The sequence below is a fragment of the Microcebus murinus genome, chromosome 4 (genome assembly GCF_040939455.1).
Source record: "Microcebus murinus isolate Inina chromosome 4, M.murinus_Inina_mat1.0, whole genome shotgun sequence".
Lineage (NCBI taxonomy): Eukaryota > Metazoa > Chordata > Mammalia > Primates > Cheirogaleidae > Microcebus > Microcebus murinus.
In genome coordinates, this window is record NC_134107.1 from 20,021,172 (window position 1) to 20,040,478 (window position 19,307).

At 34.3% G+C, this 19,307-nt stretch overlaps 2 protein-coding genes across 2 annotated transcripts; both read right to left on the bottom strand.

Moving 5' to 3' along the window:
- Nucleotides 1–5,143: 5,143 nt before the first annotated feature.
- On the bottom strand, nucleotides 5,144–6,076 carry LOC105855863 (olfactory receptor 4A5-like). Its single transcript, XM_020286824.2, has one exon. The coding sequence runs from the start codon at nucleotides 6,074–6,076 to the stop codon at nucleotides 5,144–5,146; it is 933 nt and encodes a 310-aa protein (XP_020142413.2).
- An 11,447-nt stretch (nucleotides 6,077–17,523) lies between these two features.
- On the bottom strand, nucleotides 17,524–18,447 carry LOC142870533 (olfactory receptor 4A5-like). The gene has a single exon (XM_076001380.1). The coding sequence runs from the start codon at nucleotides 18,445–18,447 to the stop codon at nucleotides 17,524–17,526; it is 924 nt and encodes a 307-aa protein (XP_075857495.1).
- Nucleotides 18,448–19,307: the final 860 nt, after the last annotated feature.

Here is a 19,307-nt window from a genome sequence, read left to right on the forward strand (position 1 = left end):
CGATGGATTATGCAGTCAATTCAATGAATTCTCTAGGGACGCTTCTCTTTTATCTATACAAATTCATCATAACAGTGGAACAAATTATCTTTGGAGATTAGAATCAATCTAATGGAAAAATTCTGTATGATGAATAAAAGCACAGGTATGCCATTACAAGTAATAATAAAGATAAGCTTATCTTATAAGCTTATCTTTATTTTTATTAGTTCATATTGAAATGGAACTTAGAAGAAAATGGTTTATTATTTTCAAAGGAGAAAAACAAGCTGTTTTTGAAAATTTACTATCATTTAAATGCATGAGAAAGCAATTTGATTAATACTTAGAACAAATTTCTAGGGCCACAGAGTGTATTTTAAGTTTTAATGTTCATTATTCTATCAGAAAAGCAGCTTTTGGCCGGGCGTGGTGGCTCACGCCTGTAATCCTAGCTCTCTGGGAGGCCGAGGCGGGCGGATTGCTCGAGGTCGGGAGTTCGAAACCAGCCTGAGCAAGAGCGAGACCCCGTCTCTACTATAAATAGAAAGAAACTAATTGGCCAACTAATATATATAGAAAAAATTAGCCGGGCATGGTGGCGCATGCCTGTAGTCCCAGCTACTTGGGAGGCTGAGACAGAAGGATCGCTTGAGCCCAGGAGTCTGAGGTTGCTGTGAGCTAGGCTGACGCCACGGCACTCACTCTAGCCTAGGCAACAAAGTGAGACTCTGTCTCAAAAAAAAAAAAAAAAGAAAAAAAAAAAGAAAAGCAGCTTTTGGTAGCTGTACTATGCATTTTGTCTTAAGATTACTTATACTCCTTAGGTCATTATCCAGGTATTTTCAGTTCAGAATATTTGTTTGGCAGAGGACATTGTATTTATTTGAAAGCCCTATCAGTGCATGGTTTTATTGGATGGAATGTGGATGATGATGAAAACCGATTATAGCTTTTGATTATGAGATAGATATTTCACTTTGGTTTATTTTTGTGATTTTCATCACTAGTTATCATGTGCATTTTTGCCATTCTTTAAAGAAGAGGTAAAGCTTCTTATTTTGTGCTCATGATGCTGAAGATATTGGGTAAAGAACTGTGTTGTTTTGCGTAAGCAATATGTTTCCTAAATGTTATATTAAATTTAAATGCTTTACTTTATAGACTTAAAAATGATTTCTTATGACATAAATAAAATTTTGTTTTTCAATTTTATAAAATAATAAGTTTTCTTCAATTCCAGCCATACTGGAATATCCAAACCAGGAAGAATATAGAATTGCTTTTGTTGTAATATGGAACATTATCTACACTTTGTTACAGTTTACATTTTAAAAAAAATGAATTTTATGTATATTTAAGATATACAACAAGATGTTTCTAGATACACATAAAGACTAAAAGAATTACTACAGTGAAGCAAATGAACATCCCCATCGTCTCACATAGTTATTCAATTTTTGGTTTCTGTGAAAAGAGCAGTTGAAATACACTCACAGCATAAATCCCAAATATAGTGCAGTTTTGTTACCTATAGTCCTCATGTGATATATTAGAGGGTACAAAGGAGCAGAAGCAGGTATGAGGATGAACAAGTGTAGAGATCTAATGTGTAACAAGTTTACTTTTCTAAATGAGAAAAAGTATTTTAGAACTGTTATTATTTTAAAATTTTTATGTCTATACAATCTTATATGCAATTTATTTATAAATTTTATAACCTCTTAGCTAGAATATTATCAATGTCATTAAAACCACCTGTTTGTATCTCCCTGATGATGTTAGTCTGTCTCTCCTCAGATGTAATCCTAATGCTAAACTTATCCTTAAAGTATATTATTGAGATTTTATTATTCCTTACCTTTATTAAAATTATATTATATGGTACACAATTTTCTGAATCTTACTGTTATCCACAATGTTAACTTTCTAAATATGATCACATTGCTGCATGTTGCCTTAGTTTCATCCTTTCCCCTGCTGTGTTATTGCATGTGTGAATATACCACAGGTTATGTAACCATTCAATCAGGGACTGTTTGCATTGTTAGCAGTTTTGTGTATTGCATATAGTACTGCTATGGACATCCTGAAAGCAATTCTTTTGTGTTAAGTGGAATGTTTATATGTTCACTTTTACAGATGGCTGCAGTTTCCCCTAAGGTTGTTTTATCAGTAACATTCCTACCAGTGGGACATAACAGTTCCATTGCTCCGTGTCCTTACCAATACTTATCATTTTTTCTGTGGTGAGAACACTTAAAATCTACTCCCTTAGCAATTTTAAAGAATGAAATTCATGGTTATTAACTATAGTCACCATGTTATGCAATAGATCTCTTGAATTCCTCCTATCTAGCTAAAATTTTGTATTCTTTGATCAAAATCTCTCAACTGTGCCCCCCACCTTCACAGCTCCTGGTAACGACCATTCTATTCTCTACTGACACTATCAACTTTTTTAGATTCCATATGTAATTGAGATCATGTGGTATTTGTCTTTCACTGTGAAGAAAAGGGAACGTTTGTACTCTATTGGTGGAAATGTAAATTAGTACAGCCATTATGGAAACACAATGGAGGTTCCTAAAAAAATAAAATAAAATGAATAATAGAACTACCATGTGACCTAGCAATCCCACTTCTTGGTATACAACCAAGGGAAATGAAATCAGTATCTTGAACAGATATTCACACTTCCAGGTATACTGCTGCATTATTGACAATAATCTAGATATGGAAACATCTTAAATTCTATCAACCTGTCAAAAGATGAATGGATAAAGACAATGTGAGATATATGTATGCAACCACATATATACCCATATATATGTCTCCCCAATATGATATTTTAAATATATATATATATATATATCCCCAATATGGTATTATTAGTCATAGTCACCATGCTCAATGTTAAATTTCCAGAATTTATTTACCCTACATAACTGAAACTTTGTAGCCTGTGTGCATATATATATATGCATATATATGTATAAAATATCTAATGGAATATTATACAAACTTAGAAAGAGGAAATCTTGCCATTTATGACAACATGCATAAACCTGGAGGACTTTAATGATGCCTTTATTTTAGTTTTAATTGACAAATATTTTATTTCTTATGGAGATGTTTAGATATCATTTGTGACAACATAGATGGACCTGGAGGACATTATGTTAAGTGAATTGACTTCTTGAATGGACATTTAATGCATTTGTTTTTCAGTCTTTCTTATATTCTAATAAATGCAAGTAAGATTTTCCCTGACTGCTCCAAGCATTGATATATTGTCTTTATCATTAAGCTCAAAATATTTTCTACCTTCTGTTGTTATTTTACCAATGGGCTGTTTAGAAGTTACTTGCTTAATTTGCAAACATACAGAAATCATCTGGCTAATTTTAGGTTTTTATTTTCTAGTTTATATTCTTGATGTTTAGAGACAACTGTATGATTATAATTCTTTTAAATTTGTTAAGAATGCTTTATGGGAAAAAAAAGAATGCTTTATGGACTAGCATATGATGAACTTTGAAAAATATTCCATTGTGCACTTGAAAAGAATGTGTATTTTGCAACTGTTGAGTATGCATTCTTCTCTCACATCAACAGATGAAATTTGTTAATGCTGTTTAAATCTTAAATATCTTTAAGAATTTTATGTGTACGTATTCTTGCATTTACTGAGAGTTGTGTCAAATCTTCCTGTATATATGACATTGATAATATTCTAGCTAAGAGGCTACAAAATTTATAAATAAATTGCATATAAGATTGGGTAGGCATAAAAATTTAAAAATAATGAGTTCTAAAATATTTTCTTCATTTAGAAAAGTGAACTTCTATGTTAGATCTCTATACTCCTTCATTCATGTATCTGCTTCTGCTCATTTGTATCCTCTGACTAATATATACCATTAATATATATACTAATATATACCATGAGGACCATAGGTAACAAAATTGTACTACATTTGGTATTTATGCTAAGTGAGTATATTTTAGCTGTGCTTTTCACAGAAAAATTGAGTAACTATGTGAAATGATGGGCATATTCACTTGCTTCACCATAGTAACCTTTTATTCTTCATGTGTATCTCAAAACATCATGTTGTATACCTTAAATATACATAAAATTCATTTTTTAAAAAATGTAAATTGTAACAAAGTGTAGATAATGTTCCATATTACAATGAAAGCAATTCTATATTTCTCCTGGTTTGGGATATTCCAACAAAGCTGGAATTCAGTAAAATTTACTTTTTTTATAAAATTGAAAAACAAAATTTTATTTATGCCATAACAAATCATTCTTAAGTCTATAAGTAAAGTATTAAAATTTACTATAACATTTAGGAAACACATTGCTTATGCAAACCAAGCCATTTCTCTACCAATGTCTTCACCATCGTGAAGACATAATAAGAAGCTTTGCCTGTTCTTTGAAGAATGGCAAAGTGCACATGATAACTAGTGATGAAAATCACAAAATAAACCAAAGCAAAGTCTCCATCACATAATCGAGAACTAGAATCTATTTTCATCACCATCCACTTTTCACCCAACGAAACTGTCCACTAAAAGTGCCTTTAATTAAACATAGTATCAACTGTCAGCAAAATACCCTGACCTTGAAATGCATAGACAATTATCTGAGAAACAGAAGTAATCATTTAAAAAAATGTATAGTAGAGCTAAAGAGAGCTGCTTTTCTGATAAATTAATGAACATTAAAACCTAAAACCTAATCTTTTGGCCTTAGAAATTTGTTGTAAGTATTAGTCAAATTGCTTTCTCATGAATGTGAGACATAGTAAATTTTCAAAAAGAGCCTATTTTTCTCCTTTGAAAAGAATAAACCATTTCTTCCAAGTCCCAACTCAATATAAACTAAGAAAAATAAAGTTACAAGGTGAGTTTAGTTTTATCATTAAGTGTAACAGGATAGGATACCTGTGCCTTTTGCTCAAATTGCACAATTTCTCTATTAGATAGATTCTAACCTCAAAAGATAATTTATTCCATTTTTCAGATGACTTTCTATGAATAAAGAGAAGCTTTTCTAGAGAATCCATTGAATTGACTACATAATGCATCGTTAGAATTTACTGTCTGTTACTTAAATTGGAAATAAACACATTCAGTGTAGAAGACATTCTTATTGTATAACACCTATAGTTAACTGTTTACACCAGAGTTTTTCCATAGCATTTTTCATCTCTGAATTTCTCAAGGTATATATTAAAGGATTCAACATGGGAGTCACAACTGTATAAACCACAGTCATGGATTTATCAATGGGAAAGTTGGAGACAGGTCTGACATACATGAAAATACAGGGGACAAAAAAGAGGGCAACCACGGTGATGTGGGAGGTGCAGGTAGACAGGGCTTTTCTCCTCCCTTCCTGACTGTAGCTTTTAAGGGAGATTAGAATGACTCCATAGGAAATGAGCAGAAGGGTAAAGATGACCATGCAGATGGTTCCACCATTGGCAACCATAATGATACCTATAAAGTAGGTGTCAGTACACGCAAGTTCCAATAATGGGTAGATGTCACAGAAGAAATGGTCGATGACATTGGTGCCACAGAAGGGGAGATTGTATACAAAGACAATTTGGACCAAAGAGTGCACAAAACCTCCAACCCAGGCCACCACCAGCAGAAGGATGCAAACCTGTCGATTCATGATGGTCAAATAGTGCAGAGGCTTACAGATGGCCACGTAGCGATCATAGGCCATCGCCACCAGAAGGAAGACCTCAGCTCCACCAAACAAGTGTTCTAGAAACAGCTGTCCCATACATGTTGGGAAGGAAATCGTCTTTTTATCACAGAGTAGGTCTACAAGCAATTTGGGGGAAATGTTAGTGGAATAAGCAACATCGATGAGTGATAGGGCGGCCAGGAAGAAGTACATTGGGGAGCCCAAGGAGGGGCTGCTGATAACTGTCACCGCGATGAGCAGGTTGCCCACCATCGTCACAATGTATGAGAGTAAAAACATCACAAATAATGCTTTTTGCCCATCAGGATCTTGAGTGAGGCCCAGGAGGACAAATTCTGTCACATTGTTACTCCCTCCCATTTACTCTTCTGTACGGCTTGCATCAGAGCTAAGAGCACAGGAGAACAGCACCTGTAAGCAAATTGTGAACCGGACTATGAACACATTGATGATGTCAGGGAGCACATCTTCATCATCATACCTTGAACATTTGTTTATGTGCCATGTATGTTTAGTAAGTATCTATCCAGTTCCTCTTCTAAAGATAGACAGACCTGCCATTAATAATTTTATTTTTCCTCAGATGATTTTGTTTTGGTCCTACAGATACAGGGTTCTATCTCTAAGTCTTATTGGATATTCTATAAAGAAGAATAAGGGCCCCATACTCATCCATACATTCAAAAACTCCTTATGTGAAATATGTTACTTCCTGGCATAGACATCAGCTATGTACCGGGAAAGGGTTGCAGCTCTCAAGTAACCTACTCTCTGGTGGTAGCAATAAACTCTAAATAAATATACTTGCATGGAGTCTGTTCCTTGAATTTAAGCAGCCGTGGTATCTTTACAATATGGTCTGTGTAGCACCAAACATATTATACAAGACTCTTCCAAAATATCTCACACCATACTATGTGATACCACTGTGTGAAGGAGGAGAAAATAGCCACTGAGAAGAGAGGTAAAGAACAGTGGGACATGGGTTTATTTATAATTACATTTACATACTGAGAGTGCTCAAAAACAGAACTTTGGGGTCCAGATTCCAGAAAAAAAAAAACGTAATCAAGAGAAAATGCTAAGCTCAATATACAATGACATGAGATTGAGTAATTTTCTAAATGTAATTATGTCTCAAATTGCTCATTGAAAGATTATGGGATTAAACTAGACAATCTCAGAAGCTTTTTCAGTCAGACTACCTATGATACTATTAGTGCAACCTTCCTTATTGTATTCTTCCGACTTTTTTTCCATTTTTCATATCTTTATAGTTAAATAACAATATCTCATATTATTACCATTATTTGAATAATACAAACCAGTCACAAATGGGATTTGATCATTACACCAAGACAATTTGGATCAAAGAGTGCACAAAACCTCCAAAGAGTGAACAAGTAATGGCTGTAAGTTTCTCATTCAGGATGTACAGATTTAAGATCCAAGGTCTCCCCAGAGAGAGAGCACAGCACAGCAGTGAACAATGTGGACTCTGGAGCCACACTGACTCTCCATGATCCCAGCTTCAGCACTTACTATGTGACTTTGAGCCACCTAATAAAACTCTCTGTGCTTCATTGTCATCATTTCTAGATTGGGGATACTCATAGTGCTCACCTCTTATGATTTTTGTTTCTTATAGCTGGTCAAGTGCCTAGAACAGTGCTTGGCACCTGGTAAAGCCTGAATAAATGAGAGCTGTTATTAATATTCCTGAATGCTTCACTATGAACATCAGGTCACAACAAATCATCTGGATCTTGGTCATCTTGAAAATAACTATAGAAGTAGTCCAAGGAAAAATGCACAGCACACCCATAACTTCTTTCTGGGAATATGATAAAATAGGATGTCTTAAAAATTACCTATCTGATTACACATGAGCAGTAATTATACCTGTGCTGGGATGGACTTTGATAAGAAGTATGCAGAAGAACAGGGGAAAAGTTGGACCCATTAGCAGAGGGAGAGCTACATAGTAGAAAATGTAGCTATGTAGTTGCTACTACATAGTAGTAGTAGCTACATAGTAGAAAATGTAGCTACTATGTAGCTACATAGTAGAAAATGAAAGAAAGGAAGGATCAAATCAGGAAACAGAGAAATTATAGTTAATAAAACAACCCAAGTGCCCATCAATTCATGACTGGATTATTAAAATTTGGTATATGTTTACAATGGAATATTACTCAATTCTAAGAAATGACAGCGAGCTAGCACCACTTATATTATCCTGCATTGAGCTTAAGCCCATTATCCAAAGTGAGGTGACACAAGATCAGAGGGATGGGCTCCACGCGTACTTACCATCACATTGGTACTGACCGATTATGAATATTGTGCTCAAAGGGTGGTGGTGTTCACCAGAGATTCGGGGGTTGGGGGTGGGGGGATAGACCCACATCAGAGGGACGCGGCGAACAGTGTGGAGGGGAAGGGCATACCTCTAACATTTGCTAGGTAAAGGCAAAGTTATAAAATCTAACCAAAATGTTATAAAAAAAAAAACTTTTATCAGGTGTCAGGCAGTGTGGGGGAGGGGAGGGGTTTATATATATACATTATAAGTGCAATGTGCATTGTCGGGGGAGATGGACGCGCTTGAAGCTCTGACTCAAGGGGGGAGGAAAGGCAATAGCAATGTATGAAACCTTAACATTTGTACCCCCATATTATGCTGAAATAAAAGAAAAAGAAAGATTCAGTTTCATGACAAGAAAGGAGAGTCATAGATGGATATTGTTGGTGGTTGCACAACCGTAAAAATAAATAAATAAATCAAGGAATGTCCACAAGTAATAAGTATATTAATGTGATAATTAAGTGAGGCTAGTATTCTTCTAAAAAATCTTCTTAAGAAAGGTTTCCTATGGTGGAGAAGTACTGGGAGCCCAACCTCCTAGGGTCCCTGGAGATATACAGGCAGCTTCCTGGGGCCACATAACACATAAATTCAAACCACATCCTAGTGAAGAAAACTTTAAAATATTCAAAAAAAAATGTCGATTTCTTAAAGTTCCTAAATCTCAAGGCTAAGGATGAACTTAAAGAAGAGAGAAAAATGGAACAAGTATCAACACGAACCTAGACTTTACGGTTTTTCACTGCTGGGGAAGATTAATAAACTTCAAACTGTAGACAACATGATTCCATTTATATCGAGTTGGCAGTGGGGGAGGTCATGTACAGAGAGAATTTGAGCTCTCACTAGAAGCCAGTTGTGATTGCTGCACGTCTCATTCATATGATCCAAGAATTCTGTCATTGTTGAAGCTATAGACCAATAAAGGCATAACTGTTGAGGAACTTAAGAGTAAAAAGTAGTCTATACCCAGTTCTCTTTAGTATCCATTCCTACTGTTTGTGAGATGGGGGCCTTTTCTCTCTTTAATCATCAATGATAGATCTCACCTGGATAAATCTACTGGACAAGATAAATATTTACTTGTCAATTAGGATACATTAACTATCCTCTATAGTTTAAGTCATCGAAGATTTAATATTTTAAGGTAGCATTACTAGGCTTTCAACTTAAAACACTACTTTAAACTTTTCTAGTACAAAAAAGATTCATGCAGTTTCTTAAGAACATAACATTTTTAAAAGATAAATCCCCATAATAACATAAATAACCTCTGTAGTATTTTATAATTGCACTCTTATAAAGCATTCTAAATGACACTAGACAAGGTAATTCCCAAGTATTATTTTTTCTGGGATATTCTCCCAAACATGTTTCCTAAGATAAATTTAGATTCATACATAAAAGCCCATATCATGTTTCCAGAACAAAGTACATATTTGTTCCATTACAATCTAACATGATTGGTACTATAAGTGATTTTAAATTCTCTAATTTAAATGTATTTAAAACTAATTTACAGCTTCATTAACATATCATGTAAACTAAAATATCCCCAAAACTGAGATTATAAATCCAATTATTTGTTATACATGTATCATGTAACATGTTTCTCCTGATATTTCACAAAATGGAAAATAAACACCTATCTAGCCATATAATATAACCAAATGTACTTTGTATATTCTGAGTAATTTCTCTGTTTGGCCAGATTATTTTTTATAATTCAGATTTCTCCAATGAAAACATATGATATTTAAGACATTGACTATATTTCAACATATCACAGGAATTTTCAATAAGTATCCCTTGTCAGTTGTTTCAATAACTCACATCATGGGACTTGTACTTGTTCCGGAAAAGTATAACTGAGTGTAAGTGTAGATACCGCATGTGTCAACATGTGATCATAGAACACACTGCAATATGTGGATGATCAGTGAATCTAGAAATAGATCCAAGTGGCAACATGTTCCATATTTCCACACAGTTTTCCCATTACCTCAGTCCTTCAGAGAGGTGTAGAACTACCCAAAGCCTAAAATAATGTGAAAAAAAAATTTCATAGTAAATTGAATAACAAATTTTGAGTCTGATATTATGTAATATTAGGTAAGGCAGGTAATATTTAAACCAGAATGAAGTGGGAAGCAGCCCCAAGTTCCCTCCCCGAACCATATCCCCAGCAAAGGAGGGTTTTAATCTCACTGTTGGAAAATCTCTACCCAAGAAGGCCTGAAGATCAAAGATAGACAGCCCTCTAGCTGAAGTTGACTTTCTAGTTCTTAGAAAGATAGACAATCATAGTTCTGAGTTTTAGGTTGAGGTAGATGGTATTGATCAGGCTTGCATCTGCATCACATGTAACCATAATGATCTTTATTAATTCAATCCCTTAAGTTTAGTCCAAAATCAATTCAATGACTGGTTCTACAAGAGAGAAATTGTTCTTTTCAACAATGGAACAGTGCCTAAGGGTTTCCACTGTTATTTCCTTAACTTGCCTTGTCATTGATTCCATTGAGCATCTTTATCTCATCATGTGTTTAGTTAAATATTGGATCTTCAGTGCCATAAGGACCTTAGATAAAGAGTCACATTAATACATATTTGAACCAGCCAAAATCTTTATCATGTAATAGGCTCCACTGAAAGTTAACAGTTTTTAATTTACCTAATAAATGCATTGAATCCAGAAAACCCAAATGTCTTATGTATTGTTTCCAAGATTTAAAGAGCACATCTAAGCACTGTGTCTCTCTTTTTGGTAAGTGGCAAAAGACGCACAAATGTATTTTAATTGTGAACAACTATCTGACATTAGCAAAGTTACAGTGAATTAAATTATGACTCCTAGAGAAAGAACTAATATATGCATAAGACATCATTCTCTATGTCACTTTCAGCAGAATTTAAAGAACTACTAATGCTTTCTACTTATCTGACTGAGGAAAAAGCATTTTCTAGATCAAATGATGCCTACAACAGCCCTAATCTTAATTTATTTGCTCCAATAAAAAATACATTGAAAATAGTAACTGATGTGGATGTTGCCTCAAAATATGTCATCATTATGGTAATTCTTCATAAGCCATACCTATTGCCAACTAGATAGTTAAATACACATATAGAAAAAATAGCTTGTTCTATTCCAATCACCAAAAAGGGAACAACCAGAGCTGCAAAAAAAAAAAATGTAAAATGTGTGTGCTTAGAAGAATTGTAAATTCTTTATTGTTCTTTCCTTTTAAATGGGCCTTGTCTTGTCCTATATGTTATTTTTATTTGAGTGCCAGCTTTTGTATGTAAAAATTTGTGAGACAATTCAAGACTTTTACAACGATCCCCTCTTTAAGAGAGGATTTCCTGGTTTTCTCTCTGGCAAACAGTATTGAAGTAGTAAAGACCCCAGAGAACCTTAATCCAATCAAGGAATTAGGTGCTTCAAGCTGGGTTTGACTTCCTTTGAGGACTACTCTATCGTCTACTCTCCCCTATTTTAACAGGAAAGCCCTCAAATGGTCTCAAATGAAAGCCTGGCTATTTAAAATGGACTCTTCTCCTTGGTAGACCTTGAATTTCACTTGTGAAGGAAGAATACAAGTTATCCACCACTGGCTTTTGCAGATCTCTTTAGCGATATAGATCAACAAAAGGTAGCTGAAAGAGATACAGAGAACAAAGAATATTCTTAAGTAGCACCTTGTGCATGGATGGTCATCTTACCTGTAAACATGCAATGACACAGAGAGAGTGCTGTGTCACTTGCCAAGGAGACATTTAAGACTCCACAAACAGGCTGGCAGGAAGGATTTTACTCTCTGGAGAATTTCTGCCGCCGACCAGGAGTGAGAGCCCTGTGTGAGTAACCTCTAGTAAACTAACCCATAAAGCTGATTTGTCTGGATCAGTGTTTGACCTCTCTGCACCCTCTCATTTTGGGGGCCAGTTTTTCTCTACTGTCCTGGGATTTTCCTGAAACAGCTTGCCCTCAGGGAAAAGCATGTATGGAAAGTTCCATCCAGCTTTTTAGGATTTCATTTGTGGATTTTAGAATTATTCTATACCTTTAGAGAAAAAAGAGCCCCAAATGCAGGGGGTAACTGAGTTTCCCTCAAAATATGGGTCCCCCAGACCTTCATTCCTCTGAAATGGAAAAAGAGGAAATTCAGGAAATAATGAAGACTATGGAAAGAGAGAATATGGGACTAAATCAAAATAAATATGAACTGAGGGTAGCATTGATAAATGCAAACAAATAGAAAGATAGTAGATTCAAATCCAAATATATGATTAATTTTATTTTTAAAAATAAATGAGTCGATTTCCCCTGAACTCAATATTAACAGACTTATAAGATAAACATCTTAAAGAAGAGGATTAAAAAAGTAAGAATAGTGGGATAAATTGCATAAACTCTGACCAAAAGAATAGTTTCTATACTAATATCAGACAAAAAAAGGACACAAGACAATAAATATTGCCAGAGATAAAATTTTTTGTGATAGCCAAGGTCAACAGCAGGAAGATATAACAATTACAAATTGGTATGCACCTAAAAACATACCTTCATAAGATTTAAAAAAACAATAGATTTGCTCAAGAGTAAAAATAGATAAATCAGCAATAATACAGGAAGACTTTAGCACAACTCTCAGTAAATGCAAGAATATGCACACAAAAAATTCAGAAAGATAGTAAGATTTAAACACCATTAACAAATTTCATCTATGGATATAAGAGAAGAATGCACATTCAACAGCTGTGAAATACATACATATCCTTTTCAAGTACACATGGAATATTTTTCAAAGTGAATCATATGCTGATCCATAAAGCAATTCTTAACAAATTTCAAGGAATTAGAATCACAAAGTATGTCTCTGAACATCAGGAATATAAGCTAGAAAATAAAAACCTAAAATTAGCCAAATAATTTCTGTATGTCTGAAAATTAAGCAAATAAGTTCTAAAGAACCCATTGGTAAAATGACTGCAGAAATTAGAAAACATTTTGAGTTTAATGATAATCATAATACATCAGTGCTTAAAATAATGAGCTTAAATCTTCCTTGCATTTATTAAAATATAAGAAAGGCTAAAAATAAATACATCAAATGTCCATTCAAGAAGTCATTTCACTTGCCCTCCAGGGCCATCTATGTTGCCAGCAAATTATATCAAAACATCTTCATAAGAACATAAAATTATTTGTCAATTAAAACTAAAATAAAAGTATTATTAAAGTCCTCTTGGTTTGTGCATGTTGTCATAAATGGCAAGATTTCCTCTTTTTAAGGAATAATGAAGAAATAATATTCCATTACATATATTTTATATATGTATATATACACAAGCTACAGAGTTTCAGTTATGCAGAATGAATACATTCTGGAAATCTAAACTACAACATGGTGACTATAGTTAATAATACCATATTGGGGACAAATAAACACACACTCACCAAATATTGGGGAGATACACACACACATACACATCCCATATTGGGGAGATGCACACATACACACACACCCCATATTGGGGAGATATATACACACACACATACAGACACACATTGGGGAGAGAGATATGTATAATATACCATATTGGACATATATGGGTGTGTGTATGTGTACATAAATACATATATATCATATTGTCTTTATCCATTCATCTGTTGACAGATAGATAGACATTTAAGATGTGCCCATATCTTGATTATTGTGAATAGTGCTGCAGTATACATGGAAGTGCAGATATCTCTTTAAGATACCGATTTCATTGCCTTTGGATGTATACCAAGAAGTGGGATTGCTGGATTATATGATGGTTCTATTTTTCACTTTAAATTTTTAGGAACCTCCACAGTGTTTCCATAGTGGCTGTACCAATTTATATCCCCACCAACACAGTACAAAGGTTCCTTGTTCTCCACTCTGAAAGACAAATACCACATGATCTCACTGATATGTGGAATCTAAAAAAATTGAACTCACAGCAGTACAGAATAGAATGGTCATTACCAGGAGCCAGGGGGTTGCGTTGGGGCACAGTTGGAAGATTTGATCAAAGAATACAAAATTTCAGCTAAATACGAGGAATAAATTCTAGAGATCTATTGTACAACCTGGTGACTATAGTTAATAAACATGTCTGTTATTCTTGAAAATTGCTAAGAGAGTAGATATTAAGTGTTCTCATCATAAAAAAATGATAAGTATGTGAGGTACTACATACATTAAATAGCTTGATTCAGCCATCTCTCCATATGTATAGATTTTTAAAACAAAATGTTGTGCATAAGTATCTATAAAATTTTTAATTGTCCATTTAAAGAGTTAATGAATTAAAAACATAAAAATTGAGTGTTTTAAATTTCTTTTCTTTAAGAATCTTACAGAAACAAACAAAAAACACAAACGCAAGAATCACAACAAAATCGCTAAATACAGAATTTGTTATACTTCATGAGTGATCATTTATACTTGCAAGTATAAACCTTCCTAAATGCAGCCAATGTATTTTTATTGCATGAGATTTTTTTTTTACGTTACATATCAAAATGGCTGAAACAATCAATTCTGGGCACTTGGTACTGTATTTCAACGAAAGCTAAAGGAAGCAGTGCAGTATCGTCAGAACAGTACGAATCCTTCCCAGGCTGATGGACACCCCCAAACACAGTAGCAATATAAAAAAGAATATTTTTGAAAAGAGAATGAAACAGAAACACACCAAGAGTTTACATCCACTTTTGTTTCAAATTCTCTTTGGATTCCAATACATCTTGTTGTCTCAAGATACAACATGTCCTATTAATAATGGAGGAAGATCTATGCCTGTATATAAAAGTATCCTTCACTCAGAGGAGGTAGAACCTGGCAAAAGATTTATTGCAGAGATACCGTGTACCTGTTCACAACTCCCAAGGCTGATGGTACAAACAAGTGGTTATAGAAAAATAATATCAGTAGTTTGCAAAGTCAACATAAACCATGAACAGGATGATGTTTTTCTTCATGGTAGTGCTGAGACTGCAATGTGCTATGTAGAAAAACCCTCTCTCTGCCCAATCATCAAATGAAATGATAAAATGATAAAAATGGAAAATCATAAACTAAGAAAATGCTCTCTGCAATACATATAAACAATAAAAGATTTAGTATTCAGGATTGCTAAAACACCCCAATAAATTAATAGTAATGGAAAACAAAAAGCAGAAAATTGGCAAAAACATTAAATACACACTTAACACAAGACTAGAAAACAATAGAGATATAGTAAACATATGAGAATATATCAACTTCAATACCAACAAAAATTTCAAATAAAACCACAATGAACTAACAGGCTTAAAGCCATTACATTAGCAAAAATATCAAATCTCTCACAATATCAAGTACTGGTAAGGACACAGAGCAATGGAACTGTTATGTCCTACTGGTAGAATGTCACTTATAACACAGCATGGGGGGAAACTGCAGCCATCTGTAAAAGTGAACATATAAACATTCCCCTTAACTCAAAAGAATTGCTTTCAGCATGTCCATAGAAGTATTGTGCAATATACAAAACTGTTAACAATGCTACCAGTCCCTGAATGGTTACATAACCTGTGGTATATTCACACATGCAATAACACACAACAGGGGAAAGGATGAGACTAAGGCAATAGGCAGCAATGTGATCATATTTCAGAAAGTTAATATGGTGGATAATAATGAAATTCAAAAAATTGTATACCATATAATAAATTTTAATAAAGGTAAGGAATAATAAAATCTCAATAATATTTTAACGATAAGTTTATCATCGGGATTGCATCTGAGGAGAGGCAGACAAACAGCATCAGGGAGATACAAACAGTTAGTTTAAAAATGACATTGATACCCTATTAGACTCAGACTTTTGGGGGGAGGGGGGGAAATGGGCATTTATTGAAACCTTAAAATCTGTACCCCCATAATATGCCAAAATAAAAAAAAAATTATTAAAAAAAATGACATTGATAATATTCCACCTAAGAGATTACAAATACATAAATTGCATGTAAGATTGGGTAGGCATAAAAATTTTAAAATAATAGGAGTATTAAAGTACTTTTTTCATTTAGAAAAGTAAACTTGTTACACATTAGATTTCTACACTTGTTCATCCTCATATCTGCTTCTGCTCCTTTGTATCCGATAATATGTCACATGAGGACTATAGGTAACAAAATTGCACTATATTTGGGATTTCAGCTGCTATTTTCAAAGAAACCAAAAATTGAAATGGATGTATATCTTTATTTTCTTCACTATAGTAACCTTTTAATCTTTGTGTGTATCTTGAAGCACCATGTTGTATACCTTATATAAATATAAAACTCATTTTCTAAAAAGGTAAATTGTAACAATGTGTAGATAATGTTCCATATTACAATGAAAGCAATTCTATATTATTCCTGGTTTGGGATTTTTCAACATGGCTGGAATTGAGGAAAACTTGTCATTTTATAAAACTAAAAAGCAAAACATTATTTATGCCACAATAAATCATTTTTAAGTCTAGAAGTAAAGTATTTAAATTTAATACAACTTTTAGAAAATACATTGCTTATGCAAAATAACACATTTCTTTACCGATATCTTCAGCATCACGAAGACACAATTAGAAGCTCTACCTGTTCTTCGAAGAATGTCAAAACTGCACATTATAACTAGTGAGGAAAATCATGAAAATAAGAAAAAGGAAAGTAGCTATCTCATAATCAAGAACCAGAATCTGTTTTTGTCATCATCCACATTTACTCCAACCAAATGGTCCACTGATAGTGTCTTTAACTAAACATAATATCTCGGTCAACCAAACAACCTGAACTGTTAATGCATGACAATGACCTGAGGAACAGAGGTAATCCTAGGAAAAAATGATAGTACAGATACAGAAAGCTACTTTGCTGATAAATTAATGAACATTAAAACATAAAATCTAACCTTTTGACCTGAGAAATTTGTTCTAAGTATTAGTCAAATTAGTTTCTCAAGAATGTGAGACATAATAAATTTTCAAAAACAGCCTGTTTTTCCCCTTTGAAAACAATAAAACACTTTCATCTAAGTTCCATTTCAATATGAACTAAGAAAAATAAAATTACAAGATAAACTTAGTTTTGTTATTACCTGTAATAGGATAACTGTGCCTTTTTTCACCTTGCAGAACTTCTCTATTAGACTGATTGTAATCTCAAAAGTTAATTAATTGCTCTTTTCTGGTGACTTACATCAAAGAGAAGCATTTCTAGGGAATCCATTGAATTGACTACTTAATTCATCGTTAGAATTTGCTGTTTGTTTGTTGTCTTAGAACTGGAAACAAACACATTCAGTGTGGAAAACATTCATATTCTTTCTACAGTTAGACATTCTTATTCTATCTACAATTAGACATTTGTACTCTATTTATAGTCTCTCTTTTTACACCAGAGTTTTTCCATAGCATTTTTCATCTCTGAATTTCTCAAGGTATATATTAAAGGATTCAACATGGGAGTCACAACTGTATAAACCACAGTCATGGATTTGTCAATGGGAAAGTTGGAGACAGGTCTAACATACATGAAAATACAGGGGACAAAAAAGAGGGCAACCACGGTGATGTGGGAGCTGCAGGTAGACAGGGCTTTTCTCCTTGCTTCCTGACTATATCTTTTAAGGGAGATTAGAATGACTCCATAGGAGATGAGCAGAAGGGTGAAGATGACCATGCAGATGGTTCCACCATTGGCAACCATAATGATACCTATAGAGTAGGTGTCAGTGCATGCAAGTTCCAATAATGGGTAGATGTCACAGAAGTAATGGTCGATGACATTGGTGCCACAGAAGGGGAGATTGTATACAAAGACAATTTGGACCAAAGAGTGCACAAAACCTCCAACACAGGCCATTGCCACCAGAAGGACGCAAACCCGTCGATTCATGATGGTCAAATAGTGCAGAGGCTTACAGATGGCCACGTAGCGGTCATAGGCCATTGCCACCAGAAGGAAGATCTCAGATCCACCAAACAAATGTTCTAAAAACAGCTGTCCCATGCATGCTGGGAAAGATATCGTCTTTTTATCACAGAGTAGGTCTACAAGCAATTTGGGGGAAATGTTAGTGGAATAAGCAACATCAATGAGTGATAGGGCGGCCAGGAAGAAGTACATTGGGGAGCCCAAGGAGGAGCTGCTCATAACAGTCACCACGATGAGCAGGTTGCCCACCATCGTCACAATGTATGTGAGTAAAAACATCACAAATAGTGCTTTTTGCCCGTCAGGATCTTGAGTGAGGCCCAGGAGAACAAATACTGTCACATTGTTACTCTCTTCCATTTACTCTACTGTAAGGCTTTATCAGAGCTGAGAGCTCAGGAGACCAGCACCTATAAGGCAATTTTGAACAGGACTATGAACACATCCACGATGTCATGGAGCACATCTTTAACATCATACCCTCAACAGTAGTTTACGCACAATATACGTTTAATAAGTATCTATCCAGTTCTTCTCAGGATAGATAAACCTGCCATTAATAATTTTATTTTTCCTCAGATGATTTTGTTTTGGTCCTACAGATACAAGGTTCTATCTCTAAGTCTATTGGATATTCTATAAAACAGAATCAGGGCCCAACACTCATCCATATATTCAGTAACTCCTTATGTGAAATATGTTACTTCTTGGTACAGACATCAGCTATGTACCGGGAAAGGGCTGCAGCTCTCAAGTAACCTACTCTCTGGTGGTAGCAATAAACTCTAAATAAATACACTTGCATGGAGTCAGTCCCTTGAATTTAAGCAGCCGTGGTATCTTTACAATATGGTCTGTGTAGCACCAAACATATAAATACAAAACTCTTCCAAAATATCTCACACCATACTATGTGATACCACTGTGTGAAGGAGGAGAAAATAGCCACTGAGAAGAGAGGTAAAGAACAGTGGGACATGGGTTTATTTCAATTACATTTACATACTGAGAGTGCTCAAAAACAGAACTTTGGGGTCCAGATTCCAGAAAAAAAAAAAAACGTAATCAAGAGAAAATGCCAAGCTCAATGTACGAAGCCATGGGATTGAGTAATTTTCTAAATGTAATTATGTCTCAGGTTGCTCATTGGAAGATAATGGGGTTAAACTAGACAATCTCAGAAGCTTTTTCAGTCAAACTATCTATGATACAATTAGTGC

Excerpts from the sequence above, each read along its gene's own strand:
- LOC142870533 (XM_076001380.1), bottom strand. The coding sequence starts at position 18,447 with ATGGAAGAGAGTAACAATGTGACAGTATTTGTTCTCCTGGGCCTCACT.
- LOC105855863 (XM_020286824.2), bottom strand. The coding sequence starts at position 6,076 with ATGGGAGGGAGTAACAATGTGACAGAATTTGTCCTCCTGGGCCTCACT.